Source organism: Onychostoma macrolepis, chromosome 19 (genome assembly GCF_012432095.1).
Source record: "Onychostoma macrolepis isolate SWU-2019 chromosome 19, ASM1243209v1, whole genome shotgun sequence".
NCBI lineage: Eukaryota > Metazoa > Chordata > Actinopteri > Cypriniformes > Cyprinidae > Onychostoma > Onychostoma macrolepis.
The window spans coordinates 7,205,451-7,229,202 of NC_081173.1; the positions used below are offsets into that span (position 1 = coordinate 7,205,451).

Consider the following 23,752-nt stretch of genomic DNA (forward strand, 5'->3'; position numbering starts at 1 on the left):
TCCTACTCCATTTTTACCCAGGTTTCACTGTGAACCTGCATTGCCCTTTCCAATTTGGCGAAAGATTTTTGAAAATTACCTGGCAATAATAAATGCTTCTGGGGATGGATGGACTGATGCTAGACGCCAAGCAATCTTCTTACACTGTCTTGGGATGGAATGACAGAGACTCTTTTACACTTTGCCTAATGCTGGAACAACAATGGCAGAAGCTTGGACAGCACTTGAGTTACATTTTGTCCCAAAAGTCAACGTTGTGGCTTGTCGTCATGCCTTCCGACAATGACCACAAAGATCGGATTAAAGTGTTACGCAATACATTGCAGTGTTACGCGATCTGGCTGCATTGTGTGCGTTTGGTGATATGGAAGACGAACTGATCAGAGACCAATTAATAGAACACACACACCTTGGTCAACTGAGAGATAGACTTCTGCTAGAGGAGGACATTACCTTGCAAAGGGCCTTGACTTTGGTATGTCAGGTTGAATCAGCAGTACAAAATGCATCTATCCTCAATGAAGGAGCTGGGGCAGCTTCAGTACATACAATTCACAAGTCTAAGTCCCGACGTCAGCAGAAATTCCAATCAGGAAAACAGATGAAAAAAGCCCTCATCACAGTCTGGTGGAATAAAACAGGAAAAGTCTTCTTTCTCGCATCTGCGACCTGTAATGCATCTGGAAAAAGGGGACACTTTGCAAAAGTTTGCAAATCCATGACTAAAGAAGTACGTGAACTGACCCAAAAGCTTGTCTTGTCACCTACTCAAAAGACAGTAGACCTACTGTTCAGCTCTATTAGGCATGGATTTGATTAATCCTCTGGGGTCTGAGGGTGTTTTGGGGGCCTGGAGAAGTTTTGAAATGCCCTGACATTTGTGCTTTTTTCAGTTGCTTATAAATATATAAATGGCTAAAGTCTAATAACACTGTAAACAGCACAAACTGGGCTACAAAAATATGTTAGCAGAATTTATGTATATGATTGTGTTTTTGAGAAAGCAACGTTTATGCGTGGTTAATGAAAAACGAAAAGTCACTGAAAAGTCACTGAAATAAGGCCATAAAACATACAGAATATTTGTTCACAAGACTTTTGAGAACTGGATCTTGTAGCCTAGAGTTTTTGCTTCAAAATGATATGAAAATCTTGTTTACTCGCTCACAGAAAACAATATATTGATTTAAATTTTCTAAGACACTTTTTGAGTAGAAAGGGTCTATGTGAGAGGGTGTGAACTATCATTATTAATGCTGTGATTAACACCTGAGAAGACAAAGGCCCGCATAATGAGCTGCATAATGAGCCATTCAGTCAGGTGTGTGACTGAGAGGGAAGAGTTACAAGAAAGAATGTGAGGACAAAATAAATTTATATATTTTTTGTTTGTAGTTTATTAAGAATATATTTAACTATCACACAAAAAAACTTGAGATTCACTTGCGAGTGCAGTTAAACAGTTTATTAGGATCAATCAAAGCTGACTTTTTAGCATCATTACTCCAGTCACATGATCCTTCAGAAATCATTCTAATATTCTGATTTGCTGCTCAAAAAAACATTTATTATTATTATTATTATTATTATTATTATTATTATTATTATTATCGTTATTATGTTGAAAAGAGCTGAGAAGATTTTTTTCAGGGTTTTTTGATGAATAGAAAGTTCAGAAGAACATAGTGTTAATACTCACACTAACGTTACTTTTATATCTTGTGGTTTTATATGTTATAAAATATTAAACAAACATCCTGGTGTTGTGAGACATTTAGACAATGAAATGACACATATTTCAAAATGTTTCACTTGATTTCAATCATGTAGTTAGGAATTACAGTTTGGGAAAAGTCTAACTAGTAAAATGTGTATAAGTTATGTCACAATAACACAATAACAACAGATGCAAGTAATCTTGGGCTACTCATCGGAGTGATATTCTTCACTGGATCCGATGTGATTGGAGGCGTTGTGGGCGTTTACATTCGCGCGCGCCTCACATAGATGTTTGAATGTGAAAAGCGGCATCGGCGCGTGGGCGTGACCGCATTTAGACAGGAAAACTGGACATCGCGTTGGTTTCATATGGATTACTTTATCACAGAATATTTGTTTTGGACGTAAATTCATTTAAAAGACATTTCAAGCTTTCTATACATATATTTTTCATGTATTTGAGGCGAGTATTCACGGATATTCATGTTGTTTCATTTACGTGTCTGTGAAGAGAGGTGACAGAGACAGAGCCGGCAGAGAACGCACCCTGTTTATTTTCTTTATTTTAGAAAAGCACATTGTTTCGTTGTTATTATGACTATACAGAAATAAAAGTAGACCCTTTGCAGTTTCAAACAATACCTTATTCTTATCTGTACGATCAAAAATGATAGAGTATTTTTAGTTCTTTTCGCAGTCATAAAGAAAATAGTGCGGGCTTCGACCCCAGGGGGTTAAAGCCTTGAATTACAAGTTCGATGGGAGAGCAGTGGCTACTATAGCACCTAAACCAGTTTGCGAAACGGAGAAAGAAACACCTGTAACGGTCGGATGTGTGAAAGGATTTGTTCATGTAGTGCAAGTGAATGTTCCACCGGTGCAACAAAAGCTGAGACGACTCCCATTGTGCGTAAGAGATGAGGTGTCCAGTGAGCTTCAGCGTCTGGTGCAAGCTGGAGTTATAGAAAAGATAGATGTATCACCTTGGGTATCACCCATAGTGGTAATCCGAAAGAAACAAAGGGGTATTAGACTCTGTGTGGATTTGAGTGAACCCAATTAAAGTGTCATAATGGACTGTCACCCACTGCCGCACATTGAAGAGCGGTTCGCGGAAATGAGCAACGCCAGTGTGTTTTCACAAATTGATCTGGCCAACGCATATTACCAGTTGCCGCTACATGAAGAGAGCAGGAATTTAACGGCATTTATTACACATGACGGTCTATTCAGATATAAGCGAGTTCCATTCGGGCTGGCTTCCGCGCCGTCCGCATTTCCAAAAATTATGCAGACAGTGTTGAAAAATTTGCGAGACGTACAGAATTACCTGGATGACATAGTTGTCTGGGGCAACTCGAAAGATGAACATGACAAATGCCTCAGAGCAGTGCTTCGTCGACTCACAGAGGTTGGCCTTCAGCTCAACTTTAAGAAGAGCTCCTTCAACCAACCAAGTATTCGTTATTTGGGTCACATAATTTCTAAAGATGGTCTTCGCCCAAATCCAGATCACATTAAGGCCATTGCGGAGGCTCCAGTACCAGCTGATTTGCAAGCTCTCAGATCCTTTTTGGGTTTAACTTCATGGTTCAGTAAATTCATTCCTAACTACGTGACAGTAGTGGAACCACTGAGAGTGCTGTTGCGATCTGATACACTCACACTTGAATGGACATCGGAAGCAGAGGAAAGTTTCAAGAACTTGAAAGAAATACTGGTCACCAGCGCACCGCTGACCCTATTTGATCCGAGTCTGCCTACACTTGTGTCCACGGACGCCTCCGATTATGGATTAGGAAGTGTCTTGTCTCAATTGCAGCCTGACAACATTGAGCATATCGTATCGTTGCTTTCACTTCTCATACCCTCTCAGCTGCGGAGAGAAAATACTCAATAGTTGAGAAAGAAGCACTTGTATGATTGTGACTGATAATGGCCCACAGTTTGTTTCATCTGTCTTTACCGATTTCCTGAAGGAACGTGGAATCAAGCACATTCACTCTAGTGTCTATCATCCGCAGGCTAACGGCTGTGTGGAACGCTTCAACAGGGTCCTGAAAAATAGTATCCAGTTAGCAGAATTGCAGCAGAAACCCTGGAAGTCAGAAGTCACTAGGATGTTACATACTTACAGAGCGACTCCGCATGCCACTACCAATGCGACTCCTTTTCAGCTGATGAGAGGTCGACCGATGCATACCAAACTGAATATATTGCCGGTCCACAATAAGGACGACTACAGCAACGTCAGAGAAAGAGTTGCAAAGATGCAAAAGAAGAGCAAGCAGTATACTGATAAAAGGAAAGGTGCCAAATGGCTGAGGCTTAAACCAGGAGATATGGTTCGCATACGTAAACCTCAGCTGGTAAAAAAGGTGTTACGAGGTTTTCTAGTCCTGTGCCAGTGAAACGGCAAGTTGGCCCGAGTACGTACATTCTTGCTGATGGGAAGGCGTGGAACACCGCAAGTTTAGCTGTTTGCCCAGAAAATAGAAAAATACCTATTAATGTTCCTCAGGAGGAGCCTAATGTAGAGATTGATAGTCCCAGGAGACCGAGACAGAAGAAGAGTCCTGGATGGCTTAAGGATTTTGTAATCACTTAAACAAAGAGTTAGGGACTGTTTTTGGGAACTGAAATTCCTATATTGGAAATAGTCCATTCGTCTGATTGAGTTTGGCTTGTTCATTGGGTAGGTTAGGCCTATAGTTGTTTACTTTCAGTTATGTTACTAGTGATTGAGTAGCTTACTAATGCGAGAGTATATGTGTGCAGAATTTAATTATGTGTTATTGATATTGAGATTATTTCAGGTTTAACCTATTGTTAATTCGTTAATTCGAATATGGCTTTTGTTGGAATAGCGGAAGTTTTGATTCCAAAATAACGGTTAAATGCTTTTCAGAACGGGGAAATATGTTGTGTTCATGTAATTTTTCTGACTATACTGATTGTGTCCAGTAGGGGGAACTCTAATGATATAGAGTCAAGAAGAGAGAATAAAGGATATAATAGTTCACCATGCGGTCTCTGTGCGTTCTTTGCTTGCTGGTGTTAAAAACATAACACCTCACATATGATCAGTCAGTCCAGTTAAACACCTCACTACAGCAGCTCTGAGATGACCGAGCAAAACAGGTAAGCACTGTTATTAATGAACACATGAAGAGAGCACGAAAAATAGAAAACTGGGAGTCAATAAAGATCAAAAACAAAACCTCCAGTGCAAATACAATACACAGTCGACAGGCAAGGCTGCTGGCATGCTTTCAGCTTTCAGATATATATACTGTGTGTGTGTGTATATATATATATATATATATATATATATATATTTATAGCTTTTTTTGTTGTTGTTCTCAGCATTGCACTGTTTTCCAGACCTAGTTTCAATTTCCCATCATTAAAGAGAGAAATGATGCTTATCCTGTTATGTTAGTCAGCGCCCTCAGTTGTCATAAGCAGGTCTGCTAATGTGATCACAGTCGTATGGAGCCATTCCTGCCCGCCAGACAGACTGCTGCTTTGAAGTGATTCATTCTGTTTGGCGGATCTCTTGCTCGTTGTCACTTGCGTCGCTATATTTAGCACCTGCGAGCGCTTTTGTGTACGGTTGTGGCATTGTTCTTGAGTCAATTCCCAGATCTCAGCTCTGTGTTAGAGCGCAGACTCAGCCAGCCACATTCTCTACTCACAGCCTGAGCCTGCAATCATCTTTTATTAATATTAACACTAACATTTACTAGAGATTGACATTAAATCAAAACTGACCGCATTTACATTGCTGTTCAAAACCTTGGGGTCGGTATGATGTTTTAATGTTTCTGAAAGAGGTCTCTTCTGCTCACCAAGACTGCATTTATTTGATTTAAAAAATGCAGTAAAAACAGTTATATTGTGAAATATTATTAAAAATCAAAATAACTGTTTTCTATTGTAATATATTTTAAAACAGTTTATTTCTGTTGTCAAATTTTCATCATCCATTACTCCAGTCTTCACTGTCACATGATCCTTCAGAAATCATTCTAAGAAACATTTCTGATTATTATCAATATATAATTTTTATGCTTACCTTAGATAATGTGACTACTGTTGTTCATGGTGATTTAACACAGTTAACAGTTTTGAAACAGGGTTGCACAAGAACTGGCTCTATTTCATATCATGAATCGAATCGAATCGAATTGGTCAGGCCCCACAGAAAGTTGAAATGGAATGTGAATTTTTTAAGTCCAGGACAGGAATGACAAGAAGGTATAAAATATATAAACTACATGTACATTTGTATTTGCTTGGTTTAAACATCCATCCATCCATCCATCAATCCATATTTATTTCTGTCCATAAGGCCTATAAATCTTTCAGTAAGGCCTATAAAGGTTTCAAGGCAAAACTTTCAAACAAGATTTTGTCAGTCCACCATTCAGTCACAATTTAGTCTGGAGACCAATTCTCACTATTAACTAACTATTAACAACTTTTGCCTCAATAAATTCCTAATTTGCTGCTTATTAATAGGAAGGTAGTTATTAAGTTTAGGTATGGGGTACAATTAAGGGATCTAAAATATGGTTATGCAGAATAAGGCATTAATATGTGCTTTATAAGTACTAATAAACAGCCAATATGCTAGTAATATGCATGCTATAATGACCAACGAGTCAATAATAAGAATTGGTCCTTAAAATAAAGTGTTTCCCAATATTCAAAGTTTGTCTTGACAAACATAATTTTTCTACAACCCGAATTCCAGAAATGTTGGGACGTTTTTTAAATTTTAATAAAATGAAAACTGAAAGACTTTCAAATCACATGAGCCAATATTTTATTCACAATAGAACATAGAGAACATAACAAATGTTTAAACGTAGACATTTTTACACTTTTATCCACTAAATGAGCTCATTTAAAATTTGATGCCTGCTACAGGCACGGGGGCAACAAAGGGCTGAAAAGCAAGAAATTTTGAAAAGATTCAGCTGGGAGAACATCTAGCAACTAATTAAATTAATTGACATCAGGATTAGCTATAAAAGGGATGTCTTAAAGAGGCAGAGTGTCTCAGAAGTAAAGATGTGCAGAGGCTCTCCAATCTGTGAAAGAGTGCATAAAAAGATTGTGGAATATTTTAAAAACAATGTTCCTCAACGTCAAATTGCAAAGGCTTTGCAAATCTCATCATTAACAGTGCATAACATCATCAAAAGATTCAGAGAAACTGGAGAAATCTCTGTGCGTAAGGGACAAGGCCGGAGTTCCTAAATCTCTATCATGCAAAAAGGAAGCCATATGTGAACATGGTCCAGAAGTGCCGTTGTGTCCTGTGAGCCAAGGCTCATTTAAAATGGACTGTTTCAAAGTGAAAAAGTGTTCTATGGTCAGACGAGTCCAAATTTGACATTCTTGTTGGAAATCACGGACGCCGTGTCTAAAGAGGAGGGAGACCTTCCAGCATGTCATCAGCGTTCAGTTCAAAAGCCAGCATCTCTGATGGTATGGGGGTGCATAAGTGCATACAGTATGGGCAGCTTGCATGTTTTGGAAGGCACTATGAATGCTGAAAGGTATATAAAGGTTTTAGAGCAACATATGCTCCCCTCCAGATGACGTTTATTTCAGTAGGACAATGCAAAACCACATACGGCAGCTATTACAACAGCACGGCTTCGCAGTAGAAGAGTCTGGGTGCTGAATTGACCTGCCTGCAGTCCAGATCTTTCACCTATAGAGAACATTTGGCGCATCATTAAATGAAAAATACGTCAAAGACGACCACGAACACTTCAGTAGCTGGAAACCTATATCAGGCAAGAATGGGACCAAATTCCAACACCAGGGCTCGCAAAATCGCTAGCCTGACGTCCCGGGGCTATTGCGTTTTCCAGTCGGGCTACCAAAATTTATCACTGCCTGCCCGACGGGCTCCTTAAACACAGATCTCCCGCGGGTCCTTAAAAACTCTGAAAGTGAGTTGTATCAAACTTAAGGCCATAAAAAGTTTTAAATACGTTAAATGGTATAAGAAATGTCTTAATTATAATTTCTAGAGGTCTTACAGTTGGGGACGGAAAGACATGAGTCACGATACGGCTGGATTAAACTTCAAAAGGCAATGATGTCATTGAATAAATATGAGCGCTGCAAGTTTCAAGTCAAAATGCGGCGCGGATGTCTTTATGTGAATGTATCTGAAGGGAACCGACTGTCCTCAGAAACGTGTCGTTGGCATTTTAATTTCATATTACCTATAATTCCTGATAAAGCAGCGTTTATGAGCACGGAGCTGCTTTGTGTACAGTGTTTCTAGGGAAACCGCAATATTTCAGCGCTCCTAAAGCGCCACCTCGTGGCAGAGAATGAATTTGCATTTACAATAAGCCTTTCTTGCTGTTTATGCTCAGATCAATGCAAATATCAACTTTTTACGCAGCAAATACATAGAGTTGTAAATGAGAAAGAAGTTATGCCTTCTAAAAATTTAAACAATTAAGACAGTAATATTTATTAGTTTAAATTAATATAATAATTTATATGCTTGATTTATCCCTTTTCATAAAAATGGTCTATAGCAGGGGTGCCCAAACTCGGTCCTGGAGGGCCGGTGTCCGGCAGAGTTTAGATCCAACCCCAATTAGACACACCTGAACCAGCTAATAAAGCTCTTACAAGGCATACTAGAAACTTCCCGGCAGGTGTGTTGAGGCAAGTTGGAGCTAAACTCTGCAGGACACCGGCCCTCCAGGACCGAGTTTGGGCACCCCTGGTCTATAGCCTGAAACGCTGTTGTATAAGATTTTTGTTTTTGTGAAAACCTGTATCTGAACTGTAAATCATGTAATTTTATGGCTCAATACTGTATGTTACCATAGACATTGTCCAACCTCGCTCATTCTGTGTTCATTTTACTTGTACAGCTCTTAAAATGGGTCATAAATTGCCTTAAATTAATTTTTTTTAAATTCTGCAGATACCCTGTAAATAGTGAAATAAGATTCCTTCCTTCATATTTGTTGATATTTGTGTATTGAAAATATTTTTGAGTGACATTTAAACTCCTATCTGATTTTCTATATTTAAAAAAATATATATATATTTTTTAATTTGGGCTAGTTAAATTAATTTTCGGGCTACCAAAATCTGAAGAGTACCTGCCCGAAGGGCTACCAGGGATTTTGAAATTTTGCGAGCCCTGAACATCAAAACTCCAGAAACTCATAACATCGATGCCCAGACGTCTTCAAACTGTTTTGAAAAGAAGAGATGCTACACCATGGTAAACATGCCCCCGTCCCAACTATTTTGAGACCTGTAGCAGGCATCACATTTGAAATGAGCTCATTTTGTGCATAAAATTGTAAAATTTGTGATTAAAATATTGGCTCATGTGATTTGAAATTCTTTTAGTTTTCATTTTATTCAAATTCGGGTTGTACTTCAAAATTGCAATTACTGTATATGTATTTCTTTAAATGTCAAATCATGTTAATTCTACTTCCTTACATTCAAATTTGAAGTGCAGTTTTGTGTCCTGTTTGCTACCTTCAAATTGGATTTTAAAAGGCATTTTCAGTTCAATTCTGACATAACCCTACTTTGGAAAACATTGGATCATTAGGTAACATCTAATGAAATCTGAGTAGGTATCATCAAAGAAGCACCCAGTAGAGCTGTATCTGCATTTTCCAGAGCCTTTACTGTATGTTTGTGAACAAAAGCTTCTTTAGATCAAAAGTGCGTGTGTTCAGCATTAATGTGTAATACAGCTCCTTACTGTTTGTCAGTATTAGTTTCAGTGACACCTCAAAATGCACTTCCTATGGTTAATCTACTCACTGAAGTCCTTGCTGCCCACAGCATGCGCCTTTCCAGGAATAGATGGTAAAACAAAGCAAGAGGAGTAAAGAATGCCAGAAGAGAGATGAAACATTTACAACATGAGAGCACAAAAAGAAAGACCTGTGCTCTGGGAAAAGGAGGGCTAAGTACACAGCAAAGAGATAGAAAAGAAAGAGAAATCAATGATAGATGAGAGAGGGAGTGAAAAAGGCAGCGACAGGAAGCAAGAGCATGAGCAGTAAAGTACACTTCACCCTTGAGAAGATTAAAAAGCAAGAGCCGGACACAGATATTAAGTGTGTCGGGAACTCATAAATGTATCATCTAGAGATTTCAGAAGTACCAGTACTTCAGTAGTTGTCAATACTAAAATAAAAAGGTAATATCAGTCTTTCTACAGTACTGGTAGCACAAAATGCTACACGAATGCTCTTCTTGGACCCTGGTTGTGACTTTCACTCACATACAAAATGCTTGAGAAACACTTCAAGGCTTCAAAGTTAATATATGTTGATATTAAATGAAGAAGTATGTTCATTAGCAGAGTTAGTTGTGGTGTCAAAACTAGTGAAAAATTCCATTGCTATCGACTTCTGGAACTGTGTTATCATGTCAAGCCTGGTGTCAACATATGAAGGGAACAGTAAAAGATGGAGAGCTGAAAGAGGATGGAGAGGAATAATCGCTCAAGAACAGCTTCCAAAATCATCACAGCGCTTCTGAGACTGCAGACAGAAAGGGACGCCAGTGAAAACAGTGAAGTGCCTCACAAGGAGAGTACAACTCTTCGAGATGACATCTACGAATGCTAACCAACTTTCAAGGGGAACGGCACTCATAGGACTGAATTTCAGCTCTTTAGACTACAAACACTTCTAACAATAGTTTTGAGCCCTGTGTCAACAGAATAGGGAGCAGAGAGTAATGACTCACGACAACAATAAGCAATGATCCGTATGACTGAACACAGCAAAACATTTAATACTTTATGCTTTTTATTGTTACAGATGCAACTGCGAAATCAGTTAACACGTTGATTTCTTTTCTTGAACTTTATTACACTGATGAATGTAAGTATTCTATTTAGGATATAACAGAGTTGTAACTATATAATTTGTATTGCTTGAGAATCTTTCATTCGTCACTGGGCTAAAATGACATACCACAGTATTCATGACCTTAATCTAAAGAAAGAGACATATTAACAAGATGGAAGTAGCAACAGATCTTTTCCTTCATATTGTGACATACATCTGAGCATGAAAAAAATGTTGAGGTAAAAAGTTAAACAACATGAAAAATGAATTAATTAGTTATGGATTTTGCCAGTATTTATTGTATGCGGTCTCTATATGTTTTTAGTGATTTTAAAGCAACTTTTACAATAAAGCATATTTTACAATTTGTTGAAGTGATTTATTAAAGTTCACCCAAAGTTCACCCAGAATGAAAGTTCTTCATCATTTACTCACCCTCATGCCATTCCAAACCCATAAGACTTTTATCTCTGAAACACAAATGAAGCTGATTGCTTGATATGCAAGAACAAACCTCATTGGTTCTTGCATAGCGTGTAAGTCTCCGCTTCCTTTTAACCATATTCATGAGAACTATGTATGTAATCAATGTTTATATTTGAAAAAAGCTGAGATCTGTTCATCATAAAATGCGATTGTGTCTCTTGGATTAAACCTCTTGATCATATGGATTGCTTTTACTTTGTCTTTATGGACTTTTTGAAGCTTGAAAGTTTTGGTGTAAAGGACTTTCAACAGAGGGACAGAAGTCTATCAGGTTTTATTCAAAATATCTTCAATCTTCATTTGTGTTTACAAGATTAACAAAAGTCTTATGGGTTGGGAACCACATGAAGGTAAGAATTAAATTTTTTAGGTGCACTATTAGTTTTATGCTCCCCATTTGTTAATGCATTAGATGCCATGAACTCAAATGAACAACAAATACATTTTAACAACATTTATTAATATTAGGTTAATTGAATCTTATTGTAAAACAACACCAGCAAGCCAAATTCAAGTGTGAACAATAGTAAATCTTGATTACTAGATGTACCAACCACAAGACTTGATAGTCAAACACATACACCTAATGTGAGAGTGCATACGGTCTGACTATGAAGTACAATACCCCTCTTCTGAAAGAAGATCTCATCAAATGGAATATAAAATCAAACAAAACCTCACATCTTCATTCAATGGTTCTCCTGCCTGCTGTGGCTGCAGAGCCGGTACATTTTCTGAGTGCATGTCTTTGTTGTTTGTGCAAAGAGATTTTAGGTAATGCAGATTCATAGCAGGACCAAAGGTGCTCTCCACTGAGTCTGTGCCGGAGCTGTTTTTGGGAGTGCAGGGCTTGCCAGGAGAGAAGGGTTGGAGCTGTGGAAGGATGACTCAGAGCTTACCGGGTCGGAGACGCTCTTTCCAGCTCACCGTGCACAATTGCACCTTCTTTTACCTGCTAAGAATAGCAGTGAATAAAGGCGAGTTCCAAAAAGGAAATGCACCTGTTACTCAAGTGGAAATAACAAAGTGCACAGAAATGAAATGAACAAAACACTGCACTATTTTGTGTTCCACTTAAGTAACCAAGTCACACGGGGTTGGAACGACTTGATATTGAATAAAGGGAGTAGTTTCTTTTTTGGGTGAGCTATTCTTTGCTTTGCTTAATATTTGGTGTCCTTGTGATGTCATTTCAGCATACATTTGTTTAGCTGATGATCTTGTTTAGCCATTTTCAAGAGGAGCTACGAGCCACTAAACATTCAATTCATGATCCTAATGGAAGCAGGCCAAGCACAATTACAAAGCCAATGAATGAGTCCAAGAGCTGTTCAATGCCATTTTCTTAATGTCACCTCTGCTGGTGGGAATGGAGGCTGTTTGCCCCTGTGAAGCTGTGTCCTGCTGTGCTCATTGTGAAAGAGATGTCTATCAGGAGAAAAATGTAGGACGCTACACAGAAAACGACACCTGCTTTCGCCCTTGTGATCAATATATTGATCGGCGTGTCATCTGGAGTGTGTAACAGCCGTCCAAATTGATTTTAATGACACATTTTGATCGAAGGCTGTGAAACCGAGCAAAACCGAGTGGGAGGTTTATTGCACCTTAAGCCACAGGAATGGAACAAAACATGTAATTGGCTAATTTCAGGTTGATAATGTAATACAAAAAATACAAGTCTGCTTGCCTAAGAACCTACAAGCTGTTCTCTAGCTTCTGCTGCAGTGATCCATGGAGAACAATGCATTTTTGCAATGAATAAAACAAGACTGAAATGGAAATGGTGCAGGAGACCAAAAGTGCATGATTTATAAGTAGGACATGTGAGGTGCAAAGTCTGCATACATTTATACAGTGAAAATATACACTTGGATTCAAATTAACTGGGTGAATCTCAAGAAACGAAAAATGTAACCACATCTTCAGGAATATAATAATTAGGGTAGAGACGGATTAAGATTTTAATTGTGGCCAAAACAATACCCTGAAAATTATTTTTGGGTCATGGCCGATAACTGATAAATGACAGAAATTAAAATGTTATAGACTAAATCAATGACAAAAAAAAATGAAACTCTAAAAACTAAAATCAATTTTTAAATGCAACAAATGATGAAAAATGATGATCAATGATATTGATTTTGACATTTCCTAAAGATTACATTTGAGTAATGTTTAGTTAGTCTTTTTGAAGAGTGATAGATAGTAATAAGGGATAAAAAATAAGGTACTTTATAATGTACCTTAAAAAAATAACTAAACTTAAATGTACTTAAGTGTGTTAATAAACATATTCATTAAAGTGAACTCTTTTTAAGTACACTTAAGTTTATTTCATTACTATTATCTGCAATTACAAAAATATTTCTGTCATGACAACTCTCTGAAAGTTTGTTAATGTATATGACAATGTTAATGTGTTTGATCTTAGAATAGATCTAAGGACTGAATTGGAATAGATCTACGTTGCTGCAGAGTAAGTACTGAGACTTGCTACTGCCAAAACATCCACAGACAAGCTTCTGTGAGCATTTGCGAAATACTGCTGCTGCACATACAACATGTGTGACCCTGGACCACAAAACCAGTCTTAAGTCACTGGGTTATATTTGTAGCAATAGCCAAAAATACATTGTATGGGTCAAAATTATTGATTTTTCTTTTATGCCAAAAACATTAGCATATTAAGTTAAGATCATGTTCCATGAAGATATTTTGTAAATTTCTTACCATAAATATATAAAAATTCATTTTTGATTAGTAATACGCATTGCTAAGAACTTAATTTGGACAACTTTAAAGGCAATTTTCTCAAGGTGGAGGTGGGGGAGGTGGAGGGTTTCTGAAGCACACTGCAACTGCTACATCAAGCAAAAACCAATCAGCTGTGCCATGTGAATAATGATGTCATTATATCAGATTGAGTTAGAACCTATCGGTCTGTGCCGATATACTTTTAATATTTGAAGTACACTACATGTGCACATTCAGTAAGATTAAATGCACTTCTTTTACACAATGGATTATGCAATCAAGTTTGTTAGTCTGTTTTAGGGGTTGTTCTTGAGTTCCATCTGAGATATTTTTTTAATTGTTGCTCCATGTACACATGCAGACTGGCCTCTCTGCAGCGAGACCATGTAATAAAAAGACTGAAGTCTGGAGGCAGGGAACTGTGTGTGTTTGCTACCTCTCAGTGTCATGTTCAGATATAACTAAATATAGGTCCACTCCCTTCATTAGCATGACCTGCGGTACAAAGGCCCCACAGCAAATAGATTGACAGCTCATTTCGGAAGGAGTGCTGTCAGCTGTGTTTTAATAGAAACCAAGGGTCGGGTGAGTGGCGTGAAGCCGCCTGCTGTCGCCATGGAGATGGAGCGGGTGCCAGTGATGCCTGCCTGCCAGAGCCGTTCAGTGCTCCTGGAAAGTGAAGGTGCCATGTTGTACCATGACAGAGACTCACCCATATGCTCGAAATTAATCGATTGTAAATACATGTCAGATAGAAAGGAAGTAAGCTGCTTGATTTCATTTTTTAAATCGTCCAAGCCTATGATGAGGATTAATATAGAGCTTATTAAGAGGTGTTCAGCCTTGATTACATTCTTCAAGGTTGGCCTTCTTGGTTAGCTGAATACGTTATAAGAATCTTCATCTGTTCTCTGTCTAAATTAATATGAATAACTTCGCATAAACCTGTGATATTAACTTTAAAAGTTCACCTGAAAGTAACATAGCTACTGTTTGACTGTTAGCAAGCATGCTAAAGCACAATACACTATCATTATTCTAAAATCTAAAACTGAAACAAAATGAAAAAATAAATTAAGTTTAGATAACCTCACAAGTTAAATTTACTCTATTTCACTAAATTTACTGGCATCTTTTGTTGTTTGACTAATTGAATATATTGATCCATCCCTAATTGCTATGCTAACAAAGCTAGCTATGCTTTCAAATTTGTGAAAAACCTTTGTCACGTGTTCGTTCCGTTTTGCCCTTATTTGGTCATGTTTCCTGTTCCCTGATTAGATCATTCTGTTCCATCTGTGTTTATTAATTATCTCATTAGTTCTCTTTGTTGGGTTCAGGTTTATAAGTCCTCAGTTCTCCCTCAGTCTTTGTCCGATCTTAGTTATGTTCAGTGTGTGTGTCTTCTCCATGTTTCCAAGTTTGACTATTAAATGTTCCTATTGAAGATTCCTGAGTCTCCTGCATTTCCCTGCCTAACACACTGTGACAATCTTGGTTTTTGCAGAAATATCCTGATGTATCATGTATGTGGCTACCATTGTAAAAAAGAAGTATACTTAAGCATGCTTTTAAAAAGAGTACTTTTTACGTAAACAATATATTTTAAGAGAATACTTAATGTTTTGGCACTTGATTGCATGCTAATTGCAATTAAATAAAAATGTATTATAGTTTAAATTAATATTAAATGCAATTACTTAAATTTTAAAATGTTTTTTGACTCACATAAGACACCTTAGCATAAGTACACCTTATTATATTTAAAATATATTCATATTTATTAACTTTAAATAAATTGAATAAATATTGAATAACAAAACAGTAAAATTATAATCAAGTACTTTAAATGTGCTTTAGAATGTTAGTCAACACATTAAAATAAGTGTAAACTCTCTTTAAGTACACTTAAGTGGCCTTTTATTCCATTAACATTATATTATTATTATAAAAAAAAGAGAGATATCCATCTTTTTGACACTGTTACCACATCCACATCAGCATCCTGGCCTGTAGCCGAGTATAAATGAAAAAATTAAGCACTTAAACAGTAAGTCTATTATCAGTCTTGTCAGTCAATCACCCATTCGATTCTCCTTCATCACTCAATTTCTCCGCCGTCTTTTGGCTCCCTGAGCTTATGCACTCACATTTATTGCATCACTGACTCGGAGCTGAATAAGACCCACACCACAGTATCGGATTAAATTGCTTGGCTGGAATCCATGGTGTGTGGAAGTAGAAATGTGACAGAGCAAAGTAAAGCAGTTATCCAGGATAAGGGCAGATGGGTGCTGAGGCGCTGGCCCTGATGCCCCAGACAAGTGAACCCTGGAGCCCCAAACCTACAATACATCCAGCCCTTGAGACTCATCAGCCCTGCTGGGAGACGACAGCGCACTGAAAAGGTCATCCTTTATAAAGCGCACATACGCACCAACATAAGGTACTGAGAGAGAGAAAGAAAGAGAGATAGAAAGAGAACTGACCCTTTGTGAAGCCACGCCTTATAACTTTACTGACAAATCCTAATTTACTGGCACAAGGTTTGAAAAAATAATTTACTCAACCCCATGTCATTCAAAACCTGTATGACCTACTTTCTTCTGTGTAACACAACAGAAGATATTTTGAAGTATGTTGCTGGTCCCCATTTACATCCATTATACAGACATAAAAAGAGACATTTCTCAAAATATCTTCTTTTATGTTCCACAGAAGAAAGAAAGCCACACAGGTTTGGAAAGACATGAGGGTGAGTAAATTATGACAGATCTTGCAGTTTTGGGTGAGTGATCCCTTTAAAGAGCGAAGCTACAGGCAGTATTTTTTCCTTTTTTAAAAGTTTTAAATCTTAAAAATAGGGGTTGACCAATTACCGATCTGGCACATTATCGGCGCCGATATTAAGCATTTTTATGGTTATCGGCATCGGTCATTTTCTGAACCGATTTGCCGATAAAATAATTTAAAGGCATTTAAAGAAAGTTTTTGTCTGAGCCCTTAATTTTGACATTAATTTTCATTTTAACACCAGACATAAATATTAGTTCAAAGTATCAGTTATCGGTCTACTTGATCTGTAATAATCGGCATCGGCCCTGAAAAACACATGTCAGTCAACCCCTATCTTAAAATCTTGCAAAAATATATTGGATTAAACAGTGTGTAACTCCCAAATGATGTAGAACATCAGTAAAAATTGTTTATTTCTTTGGGATATTTTTATCGCTTTGAAATGACACTTTTCGCATTTTAGTGCCTTAGAGGTGCATTTGTCTCGATTCTGATTCCACTTTAATTTAACCATTTATCCAGCATAATTTAACCATTTATCCAGCATAATTTAACCATTTAAAAAAAAAAAAAAAACTTTGCCTAGTCTCAATTCATCCCTCAATTCTTAAATTTTCTCCATTTTAGCAGAATGTTTCACAGTGATCACAGACGTTTATTTCTATGGGATGTTTTTTTTTTCAGTTAATTGTTTCACTCAAATTGTTACGGCGATAATGTAATTTAAATTAAAATGTTTTCACTAGTAGTCTCAGACTTTATATATACCCCACTGTATATTTAAGTCAAGTAATACTATTCTAATAATACAATTTATCATACAAATAATTCATATTAATAAGCTATTAATAATTATATAGGACAAAATGGCCCATGGTGGATGAAACTTCATTGCCCAGAATGCTCTAATGTTTGTCAAAGCAAAGGAAGTGTTTTGACAGTTTAGAGAAATACATCTAATCAGTTGAGAAAAACATATTATTCATATGAGGGAACAAACAGCCATAATTAAATTAATAAAAAACAACTGTTGGACTAATAAAGTCCTTCTGTTGGGTGACTGTGCTGTCATTGCAATTTGAATTCCTATTCAACATCCTGTAGCCAATTCAACTAAAATTGACCCTCATGAATCAAAAAAGAGACAGTTCTTAAATTCTGAACTGTGCTGAAACCGAAGAAACAGTCAACAGCAAAAATATATTTAACCCGATGTGCTCATTACAAGAGTCATTACAAACTGGCAGCTGGATTTGTTTGACAGGTTCATCTGCGTTTGCCAGGATGGCTCACATGAACACACAACATATCTGTGTTAACGCTCGTGGGCTGCTGTTGACCCTTATAGAGAGTGAGAGTGTTACATGACGATTCCCCCTGGTCACAGAGTCTGTAATTACCTCACAGGAGCACAATTACACCGGAGGAGAGCAAAAATAAGAGGGTATAAAAAGAAAGGCAGAGCAGTGGGCTGCAGACGACAGAAGCGTCCTCAGACAGGTCGGTGAAATCTTGTCTTTCTCACCAACTAAACAAACGGAATTGAGATGCAGGTTTATTCCTGGGAGAAGCCAAGGTTATGCTGTGTTACTCAGCCACACATGCAGTCATCCATGAGTCATGCAGGGTGATGGGAAGGTTAGCCTGTTCAGTGCTTGACTAAGAGCAGGGCGCAAACTACACATGCTCTGCTGACTAACACACGGCATTAATGTCCTACGGCCACAAATAAACACGCAGACCAGATGAAGAACAGCTAATGAAGGTGCTTCCCTGTACATCTGCACCTATTTAAACACAAATTGATGACTAAATTCATACACTTTCTGAGGAGAATGTGAAAGGTGTTTGACCATACTAAAGTGTTTTGGAAGCTATCAGAGCAGATTTAAGCTAAAGCCCTATTCGGACGGGACTAGTTTTACAGGGGGTCATTAGAGAAATGTGTGTTTCACAGACGTACTTGGTGATTTTAATCCCGTCCGAATCTGCCATGTCTGTGTTTTTCTCACACAACCTCTGTAATAATTCCAGAGCAAATTACCTACTGTTTTTCAGCAAACTCAGTGATCCTCTGAGAAAACTAATCCCGTCCGAATGCGATGTCTGTGATTGCCGGTGAGATTTTTCCTTGTGTGTTTTGAGATGTGTGTTTTGGCCAACGTGAATTACCGTAGACGCTCTTACCGCGCTCATGTTTGATATATTTTCCTCCCAGCAAGGAAAAAATAAGTAAATACATTAAAAACAATAATAAAATCAAGAGTCAGATCACATAAACCATTCAGACTGGCTATTGCAATATCTGCATCAGGTAAAATTACTCGCGTTCATTTCTGCACTCAATTACATAATGTTTTAATTACATATGCACCTTTATGAAAATTAAACACGGGTTTACTACAAATAAATAACTAAAGTAAAACTAAAGCAACCACACATTAACATGGTTTTGCTGTACTTCACCATGGTATTTGTAGTAAAACTGTTATATTAATGGTAATCAATCCGAATGACACACAATGCACGCATACAGAGCGCGTGACCTCTGAAACACCCAGATGTACAAAATAGACCCTCCCACCTCTGTAATAAACACGGAGATGTTAGTCCCGTCCGAATTGGTACATGAAAATCGCAGACGTCAGGTGATAAGAATCGAAACTCAAACGTAGTTTAGAAAACTAGTCCCGTCCGAATAGGGCTTATGAGCTACATGTTATACTTAGGGTTTTGAAAAAGACAGGTAATAGGTGCAAGATTCAAAAAAGTGTGTGTAGATCATGGAAACCAATGAAACATGATCACAAATTGTTTAGATATTTATCTAAACATATTTATCCAGAAACTATTTCTTTCCCAGTACTACCATTAAATATTTTCATTAAATCAATGTGGAACACAATGAAGCTCCACTATAGTTTATAACTAATATTGTTGATGAGGAAGTGAACATAAGAGTAACACTGTGTGCTAAAAAGCGTTGTTGGGAAGGTTATTTTGGAAATGTTATTTTGGAAATGTAATAGGTTACAGATTACAAGTTACCCTATTTAAAATGTAATAAGTAGTGTACCTATTTCAATTACATTATTAAAGTAATGTAACTGATTACATTTGATTACTTTTCTACATTTCTAACTAACAGTTTGCAGCTGTTAATTATTTTAAAACATGCTGGCAGGGTTAACCTTACAGTAGTACTCAACACTGATCAAACTTTCAAAATCCTTTTTCACTTTAATTTAGATTATAATAAAAAAAATCCTATTCTGTGTCCTTAACTCCTGAAACATTGGTGTCTCATATTTTAGAGCAGTCAATGCAATTTGGGAAAGGAATCAGTTAAATCTGTGTGTGTGTGTGTGTGTGTGTGTGTGTGTGTGTATATGTATGTGTGTGTGTATGTATGTGTGTGAAAATATTCAGATGTAACCACCTTTGTAATCGTTAACATTTTCCTTAGTAACTGTAATTTCCTTACACATTATTTCTCAGTAACTGTAACAGATTACAGTTACATTTATTTTGTAATTAAATTACGTAATTCTGTTACATGTAACTAGTTACTCGCCAACACTGCTAACCAGTGGGTTGAAACACTCAACACGTGTGGCATAAAGTGAAACCAAGTGACATAACAGACAGCATATGAAAATAAACAAATATAACGTATCCCTTTTATATATATATATATATATATATATATATATATATATATATATATATACCTGCAGCTGAAAGTCCCAGACTAAACACACAAAAAATAAAACTACATCCATGTGTCATAAATGTATACAATATATTTTTCTAAAGGTTTTTGCATTTGCTCCCACAGAGTTGTGCAAGAACAGTTTGATTCAGAGCATGAGAAGTCATGGTGACCAGAACATAAGAGAAGAATTGACAAGACAAAAATAGACATATTGAGGACTACAGACACCTTACTCTTGGAAATATTTTGCAATTGTTTATAATATATATATTTACCCATTAAAAGTGTAGTAAAATAAATTTAAAATCTGAAAATTCTAGAAAGTGATAAATGAAAATGCACTAACTCTCCTGTCACTTCAAAATGAACATCAACAACATGAGTAAGAATATGACGGCTGGAAAGAGGCATCTGTCTAAAACATTCACAAAACTAGGGAATACTTAGTACATGTTCCTCCTGATCATGTAAAAATTAAAGTTTGTCTAGATGTATGTTAGACTGGTTAAACCTGCAGCTCTGCAGAGACAAGTTATTCCGTTTCTGTTTTTTGAAGCTTGGCTGTGCTCAGCCGCTTTGATATGATTTCTGGAATGTAATGTCTTCCTGAAAGCAGGAAGGAAAATTGTTAAGCATGATTTTTTTGCAATGGTTGGTTGGAGTGTTTCCTTTGGAATAAAATTACTGATATTGTTGTGCTAGACTCTTGTATGTTATTTGCATTAATGCAATATCAAGTAGCCTATTGTTTTATAATAGCAATTAATCTCATTTCTCTAAAAACATGAATGATTTTATTTTCTTGTAAAAATCCCCAAGTCAGAAAATGTGGTAATAATAATTCTGTCTTGCATATGGTCCTCAAAACAGTTGAGGACTGAGACTGACAGGACTTGTAACCTTATGAAACCTTGAAAGTCAAATAAGGACAAGAACGTCGAGAGGAGGTGAAGGAAAGTGAAATGAAGTGAGAAAAAACTCCACACCAGAAATGACAAACCAAGGCGTGAAATTGTTCAGGCTGCGAACAGAGGTGAAGAAAACAACAAGCATATCTGATGGAGAACAGCAGTATTCAAAGCTTGCCCACCTTGCTGGTTGAGCTGCAGTGTGCTCTTGCTCCACTGTGACAGACCCACGATGGCCACCATCTTGGCTCCCAGGCTGGAGCGGCGCTTCTTGTTTCCGGCCAGGCCTGTGGCATCAAGCCCCTTGCTGCTGGGGCTCTTCTCCAGGCTGTACATGGCGCCGCTGATGCTGGAACTGCGAATCACGTTCCGGGCCGCCACCGCGCTCATCCCGCCTGGGCTGGGTACGTCCACTGAGCTGCTGAGCATCATGGTCCTACACAAGCCTCTGGGCACTGGGCTGGACTGATGCTGGGGAGGAAGACACAGGGTGAAAAGTTAGATGCAACAATTCAATTATGAAACAATCCATTCTATGAAACTTTTTTATATTCTTGTTTGACATCAAATCCCAAGAGTCTTTACTCTATACTTAATTTCAGTGGCTGTGTGTCATTCAAAGTTCAGTAAGAATTTTTAATGTTATTGAAAGAAGTCTCTTATGCTCACCAAGGCTGCATTTATTTGATCAAAAATACAGTTAAAATTGTAATATTGTGAAATATTATTGCAATTTAAAGTAAATTCTTTCTATTTAGATATCTTTTAAAATGTAATTAATTCCTTTGATGCAAAGCTGAATCACAACTTTAAAGGCGATTTTCTCAATATTTGGATTTTTTTGCACCCTCAGATTCCAGATATTCAAATAGTTGTATCTCGGACAAATATTGTCAGATCCTAACAAACCATACATCAATGGAAAGCTTCAACTTTCAGATGATGTATAAATATCAATTTCGAAAAAATTGACACTTAAGACTGGTTTTGTGGTCCAGGGTCACATATGTGTGTGTACTGTGTATATTTATTATGTGTATATATAAATACACACACATGCATGTACTTAAGAAAAAAATGTATGTTTATATATGAAATATATTTATATATAATATAAATTATATGAATATAAGTATATAAATGTAAATATTTTCAAAATATACTGTATGTGTGTGTATTTATATATACATAATAAATGTACACAGTACACACACATATATTATGTAAACAAAAACTTTTATTTTGGATGTGATTAATCACGATTAATCATTTAACAACACTACTAAAATTATTTAAATTACCATTTCCACAGTAATGAAATGTCAGATTTCAAAGCAGTTTTCACAGGATTAATTTAGTGTTTTTAAGCTTTCAAATGATAATTACAACATTTGAAAGTGAGAAGAATACGTTTAAATGAACACTAAGATGTGCATTTCAAACATCATAAATTGTGATTCAAATTAGCACACATATTTCTCTCGTGTGGCTTGGCTCAGCATATGAGGACATGAAATGCTCTTGCTCATGTGTGCAGAATGATGCTAGGTTGATAAATGATTCAGAAGGACTGGCATGACATCTAAAAGCACTAGCAATCAGAAATCAGTGACCACACAATTCCCCACAATGCATTGCAACCTCAAGTTCATCTGCTTGGCGAATTTGAGCAGTAAATGATAAAAAGTGTAGCCTAATCTGCGTTTTATCTTCTCTGTGAATAGCATCTGCATGTTTGTTTTCTGCACTTTCATTCTCTTTCTCCCTGCTCTCCACTTGCCGCTTTGATCTGCGCTTTCTCATATCAGCTCAAGTGTTTCTGGGTCCGTGGCAGTGCTCCCTCTTGGAAATGAATCAGCCTGCCTCCCTGAGTGATAATAATCATAATTTAGAGCTGGATCTGGACTAACACTCCTTTGAAATGAAAATGAAATGAAAAGAAAGCAGGGTAAGTCTTTATCATAGTAATCAGGTAGATTTAGGCGCGTGTATATGGGGTCTGAATGGCTGAGAGAGATGAGCAGAGAACAATGGGCTGAAATGTGGCAGCTTGGCCGATCAAAGCGACCCATGGCCTTCAGCTGCTTTGTCTGCCGTCGTGCCTCGAGCTCTAAAGTGTGATCGCTGATAAATACAGACAGATTAAGAGGGCACCTTTTATCAAACGTCTCACTGCGCAGACTGTATTACAGCAAGGCATCACCCGTGTCGACCCGCACCGCGCAGACAAAGCCTGACACTTTTGAGGTCAACTAGAAGCGGGTGAAGTGGGTCCCATTTATTTACAGTGTCCTGACAGGACTTAATAGAGCAAGAACTTGTGGGTCGCTGTACTCTCTCAATCACAAATACCATTTTACACAGACACGCTGGCAAAGCTGCTGGTGCCAGACCCAGTGCCCAATTTGGCACCCCATTCCACGTTTTGCCAACAAGGAGAAGCAGAAAAATAGCCTCAGCTGCCTTTAAACCTGCTGGTGTTAAACCAGCAA

At 37.3% G+C, this 23,752-nt stretch overlaps 1 protein-coding gene across 1 annotated transcript in view; it reads right to left on the reverse strand.

The window, feature by feature from the left end:
• The window catches only part of rims3 (regulating synaptic membrane exocytosis 3), an 85,614-nt gene that overhangs the window by 52,690 nt on the left and 9,172 nt on the right, over positions 1 to 23,752 (reverse strand). Inside the window, exon 2 of the mRNA XM_058752646.1 lies at positions 21,443 to 21,731. Coding sequence (XP_058608629.1) covers positions 21,443 to 21,692 — 250 coding nt within the window. The 5' untranslated portion in view covers positions 21,693 to 21,731. The remainder of the gene's footprint in view (positions 1 to 21,442; positions 21,732 to 23,752) is intronic.